This window comes from Sinocyclocheilus rhinocerous, unplaced genomic scaffold, assembly GCF_001515625.1.
Source record: "Sinocyclocheilus rhinocerous isolate Xijiao unplaced genomic scaffold, SAMN03320098_v1.1 scaffold601, whole genome shotgun sequence".
NCBI lineage: Eukaryota > Metazoa > Chordata > Actinopteri > Cypriniformes > Cyprinidae > Sinocyclocheilus > Sinocyclocheilus rhinocerous.
In genome coordinates this window covers 375,538-381,770 of record NW_015656605.1, presented here as the reverse complement: position 1 = coordinate 381,770, position 6,233 = coordinate 375,538, and the positions used below count along the sequence as shown (strand labels likewise).

The 6,233-nt window shown below is 36.9% G+C and overlaps 1 protein-coding gene across 1 annotated transcript in view; it reads left to right on the top strand.

Moving 5' to 3' along the window:
• Nucleotides 1-2,308, top strand: part of LOC107720437 (signal recognition particle receptor subunit beta-like) — a 6,252-nt gene extending 3,944 nt beyond the window's left edge. Inside the window, exons 5-7 of the mRNA XM_016528133.1 lie at nt 757-893; nt 1,194-1,248; nt 1,764-2,308. Of these exons, the coding sequence (XP_016383619.1) occupies nt 757-893; nt 1,194-1,248; nt 1,764-1,974 (403 nt within the window). The 3' untranslated portion in view covers nt 1,975-2,308. The remainder of the gene's footprint in view (nt 1-756; nt 894-1,193; nt 1,249-1,763) is intronic.
• Nucleotides 2,309-6,233: the final 3,925 nt, after the last annotated feature.

Genomic DNA, 6,233 nt, shown 5'->3' with positions numbered 1-6,233 from the left:
GTTTTGTAAAAATCGACGCGTTTCAAAAAGGCGGGGCATAGAGGAGAAACAATAATGTACAGTATGTGGAAAATAATGTGTTTTTTTAACTTTAAACCGCATAAACACATTTCATTACACCAAATACACAAAATAATGTTCTTTTTAGCAGCATCATATGACCCCTTTAACCCATTGGCTGGCTAATTTTTCATGTTTTAAACTCATTTCATTTTGATCAGTTTCTCAGGGAAGCCGTTTTATGTCATTTTGCTTCTCAAGTAAATGTGATTTAAGAATCTTTAGACATTTGCACTGGAAAACGAGACAAAAATAATTTTTGCTGTAGAGTGTTCAATTTATTTTTTACATTTTCTTAACTTATTCTTAAAGTAATAAGTCTTAAATTTACCTTATGAAACCTGGAGAAACCCTGATTTTATCATATATGTTTATATAACTGTAAATTGTTAGAATTTCATGGCAAGTGCAGCTGTGTTTTGTAATTTGTTTGGACTATGGGGTGCATATAGACACAAAATCAGATTGATGCACCAGTGCACTTTACTTCACTCGTTTTAGAGATGAGCTGAAATTGCTGTTCAGTTAGTCAGCATTCACACCAGTGTAAATAGATGTTCAATTGTTGATCAAAATCTAGCTGCTGGAGATATATATATATATATATATATATAAAAGACCATTTCCTGGACAGCTTCAGGATGCACTTGGTTGAGTACGTCTTTCCAGGATTTCCGCTCCTCCGTTGTGTTGCAGAGCCATTGTGTTTGTGGTGGACAGCAGCATCTTCCAGAAGGAGGTCAGAGATGTGGCTGAGTTTCTCTACTCCATCCTCACAGACAACATAGTGGCAAAAAATGCCCCGACACTTGTGGTAGCCTGCAACAAACAAGGTTATTGCTGAATATAACATTCAAAATTAAACATTTAATATATTTTACAAGGTGCTTTTATTATGTAGTCTGCAGAATATCATTAGCTTTGGTTAGAAAATTTAGTGGGAATGTAAGTGCAGTGCAGCAGCATTTATTTGCATTGACTTGCTTTAATATGTTTGCGTAGTGAGTCAATGTCGGACACCACTGATGATTGCTTTATAAAAATATTTGCAAATGTATTTTGGTTTTCAAAAATATGTGAATAGAGGGATTCCATATGACTGTAGTACATGCTTGTTTTCTTTTTTATTGTAGATATCTCTATGGCAAAATCAGCCAAATTAATTCAGCAGCAGTTGGAGAAGGAGTTGTGAGTATTCACTTATTTCTGTTTCAGCGATATAGTTAAAGTGCCCATACTGTGCTCATTTTGTTTTTGGGCTCTGCCCTAAATAACACGAGTCACATTATTTTTGTAATACTGTACATTATTGCAGCACCTCTTTTCACCCTCTGCCTGAAACGCTCTGTTTAGTTCCTGTCTCTTCAAAGCCCACTCAGCTTTGATTGGTCAACCAAGTTTCCGCTCCTGAGGCGTCATGACCAGCTATAAACAGTATTATATCTATGATAACTGTGACATTGTTATTGTTAATCACGGTGGGGATTATGCAAATGTGCAACACGTTGAAGTAGCCCAATCATGGAAATAATGGCAGGACTAGTGTTTTCTGTAGGAGAGATGAACTCTCTTTGGCGTAGGCTTTGTAAATGTGCAGATGCTTTACATGCACAAGATGCTTTTCTGTGAATCCTCTAGTAACATGTCATATGTGTTGCTGTTACTTGTAATGGATTGATTGTAGGTTTGTGTCTTCTCCACAGGAATACTCTGAGATTGACGCGTTCTGCGGCGCTCTCCTCTCAGGACGGGGCTGTTGGGGGCTCGGTGTATCTGGGTAAGAAAGGCAAAGATTTCGAGTTCTCTCAGCTGCCCAATCGGGTGGAGTTCATTGAGTGCAGCGCACTTGGAAGCAAAGGAGAAGATGGAGATGCTGATATTCACGCTCTAGAGAATTGCCTGACCAAGATCTGAAGAGCTTAAATTTTGACAACTGGAATTAAGCTAATTCATAAACTTGTAATGTAGAGCTTTTTTTGTCATCTCTGGAATTTTCTTTCAGTGTTGTTGTACCAATCCAACAGTATACAGCATGTCCTAACAGATACTGCACATTGTGTATTCAACCAGAATCAATGTATATTGTATGAATGAAAACATTGGCACTTCTATTCGCCTTAGTGTTTTCACTTTCACTCCAGGGCTCTTTTTGAGTTCAAACGTGTGCCAGGTCAACATTTTACTTCTATTCAACTGTGTTGTGTTTGCAAGTGAGACTGTAAATTATATTAAAGACGGCTTATGAATACTAGTTTTCATGGTGCTTTTCCAAAGTTTTGTGTCTAAAAAGTTCAAATGTTTCTGCTATACTTTGAAGTTTATTTTAAGGGAGTATTGCAGGTTGAAAACATGTTAAGCTCTTTGTTTTAAACAATAAGATTTTGGTCATATAGGCCACCCCTACTCATTGTCCTATCTATTGACAGACCAAATGAGAACAGTTTGGTGCATCAACATGAATTCCACAGCTTTTTGCCAGCATAGCCTAGAGATGAGTTGAGCTAAATTTGTCTTAAGACAAGCTAGAAAATGATTTTTCTAAAAATTCTAAACTCGAGTCTAGTTGGTGCAAATTTGAGTGATTGGTGGTGCTAAATGGTTTGAGATAGAGACCTCAATTTTTTTTACAAGGTATATTTATAATCTTCCCAACAAGTGTGCCAAATTTCATGATTTTTCTGCAAACAGTTCTTTGGGGTGCCATGGACTCAATGGTAGATGGACCTTCCGGTAACTTTCTATGAATATTAGAACAGAACAGATTTTACACGCAAGGAAAACTGATAGCTTGCTCCAAAAATGCATAAAGCTCCAGACTCTATAGCTCGTTTCTACTTTGCATTGGCCCTTATGAAAATGTACCATTGTTCTTCCACAATATCTATACTTGAAAAATTTCTGGACCATCTGGATATTCCACATCGCCCTCCAACACCAATTCTGTTGCTTTTAATGCCATTTACAAACTCTCCCGCATGGCCTCATGGGATAGTAACGAATCTCTGGCATGTACATGACAGAATCTCAGTTAAGTTAATTTGAGGAATACTGGGATTTCAGACACTCTGCTCATTTCTCCTGAATGATAATAGCTACTCATCTTGACACGCCTGGCTGAGCCACGAGTAAATGCACCTGCTCTGAGCTTGTGATACAAAAAAATGGTTCACCCAGTTTAAAAGGAGTGTGCTGTTTCATTATGCTTTTGGCATGTTTTACGTTTGATAGTTCTTATGTGCAACAATGGTCTTGCAAAATCAAACAGATTTCACCAACTCTTCAGTTCACCTCAAACTAAATCTGGTCACATAAACAGGAAAAACCCACAGTAACATGCAACCATTTAGTCACCCTGAAAAATGCCAAAATCAGACCAAAAGATGAACAATAACAAACACCTTTGGCAGGTTCCACAGCAATACCTGCACAATGGTAAACAAATTATTTCATTCATCATTACATTCGGGTCTACCTTGTCCTGTTGCTTCTCAATTTTCAATTAGTAATGCATCGATCTTGATTTTTCAGGGCAAAAATACATTACATTTCTCCAGTCTTTGTACTGTATTTCTTGTACTTAATTTTCTGTTATTTTCGTGAGCAACTGGGACAGTGATAAAGAAAAATTCATCATGTCTGAGTCTGTAAACAAAGGCTAGACGCTGAAGACGGACGCAAAGCGGAGAAAATACTCTACAGGCAGAGTAAGCTCACTGTTCACGACACTTGAAAGGAAACTGACTGTTTTCAGAAAGGTTTTGATGGCAATGCCATTTTCTTTTACTCTTACCTCCATATTAAAGTAGTGTTTATAAGTGCAGCACTCCTTTTTTTACAGCGGTAACCAGGGAAACGTATGGCTGCTGTTCCATAAGCGCCACCTGCTGTCATGGAGTGATTATGTGTCTCATGCAGCTCATCTGCTGTTTTTGTTTCATGCAGATAATCTTGAAATTATACAATAATTCAAATCAAAAACAACTGCTCATGCAACATGTGTAGCATCTTTGTTTGGATTGTGATTAAAATGCAGTGGTTGCCTCTCATTTCAAATGGCTACAGATTTTTGTTTGTTTGTTTAAGGCCAGTTTGCCATTTATAGAGCAAATAAACAATAAATAAATTTGCTTTGGAAAAAAATAATAATAATCGGCCATGAAAAATCATGGTCGGTGCATCACTAATTAAAATATTAAATAAATTGGAAGTACAATCTGGGCTTCCTTTTTCTATTAATTCTTCAATAGGTAGATCTTGTCTTTCATAAAGGCCGAGGTCAGGGTCTTGGGCTTATAAAGGTTGGTGACCACTGATCTAAACTTTTCTTAAGACCTCGGCGATACATTAATTTAAACCCCAACGCCCAATTAAATTATTTTGGTTCGATTTATGGCCGATATACAGGTGCATCTCTATTTTCAATGTTTATTTTATTATTTTTAATTTAACTATCTATCTATCTATCTATATCTATCATTTTACTCAGTGTTTTCATGCTTAAAGTTTTGGACAGAAAACATGTTAAACTTTTTGGTAGCAGTACAAGTCAAGACATGGCCAGCTGACAAGATGCATATGATATTCAAGTTACATAAAACTATAAAGCACCCCAGCCAAAGTCAGTACTTTTCGACAATTTTTATTTTTTAATTTTTTACATGCAGGACATATTGGCACTTCTTGAAGGTATTCGTCAGATATTTTGTCAATTGTTTGATGCATGCCTGTGCACCAATAATGAACACAGCCCGAGCCATGATGTCCAATTTGTGAACAAATAACTCTGATGCACCTGTTCTTTTTAATTCATGAAAGATCCTCAGAAAGATTGTGACTTGCCTGTTTGATTCAGTCACACAAATCATTTGGAGCTCTCAAGAGGTTCAAAACTAACTTTTCCAATGGCCAGTGTCCTGAGAAAATCACCCAGCCAAAATTATTATTATTTTTACCAGCAAGGAAACTATTTACATTATTTGATTAGAAGAGGAGTTACTACTATTGCTACATTTAAAAATATCTCCAGGTATAATAATAATAGTAGTATTAAATGTTATTTTATAGAACAAAATTGTAACAAATTACAATACTAAAATTTACGCCTGTCTTCGCTTTCAAACCACAGATCTTCAACCATCTCTTTAGTTGACAACATATTTATAAATGATTCTCAGTACAAATTTTGGGAAGGTGGTTGGTGTGTTGCCTTTTATAAATGCATGGAGCAAAAACATGGACCTGTGATACAAAGATTTTTCCCTATATTAATTGATTACAGCCTTAAACAGTAATCCTTCACAGCACTCATAACTGATGAACTCAGGAAATGACTCAAGTCAAATTCAACACCTCAGAAAGCTGCAAACTGCTGTCATCACTCTCCTCTTCACTCTGTCCTCCACCAGTGACTGCTGATGACTGACACCGATTTCACTGATAATCAGCATAACAAGGGGCCTCATAGGGCTGGGCGATAAACAATATCATATCAAGACTGTATCATATCAATTAGGGCTGCACGATTAATCGAATGCGATTGTCATGCGCATTTTGTTAGTAAAGCCGGTTCTGTAATCAGCAGTAAATCATCATCACGTGCTTTCAGATGGAGCAGCATTTACTACACAGAGCCGTAGTTCACTGACAAGCTACGCAAAATAATTGCAGACGATTTTATTGCGCGATTCTGAAATCGAAGAAATCGTTCGCGATAATGACAGCTGTTTGCATAGCTTCTCAGTGAACTACGGCTCTGTGAAGATAAATGCTGCTCCATCTGAAAGCATGTGAAAATACCACATTTAATAACATATTTTTACTCCAAACTCACTTCATAACGTCAGTCGAGTGTTTGAAATAAATCCTTCTGTGAGATGATGTGGCTTCTTACACAGAATAAGGCACGAAACATATTTCATAGTATTTAAGCAGTGATAAAGGCATTGCATTATAAATATACTTTATTTGAATGAAAATTATAATAATAAGAACTCAGATAAACCGTATATTGCCGTAGTCGTGTGTCACGTAGTCACGTTGAATCAATGAAAGCAATTGAATCTTCTGTTTATTCAGCTGCAGCGATAGGCATTTTCTGGGTTTCTTCTGCAAGGCGTATTTGGAGTTTCAGCGCGAGAGCGCCCTCTGGCCTTCGGATGGAGATTTACTACTGA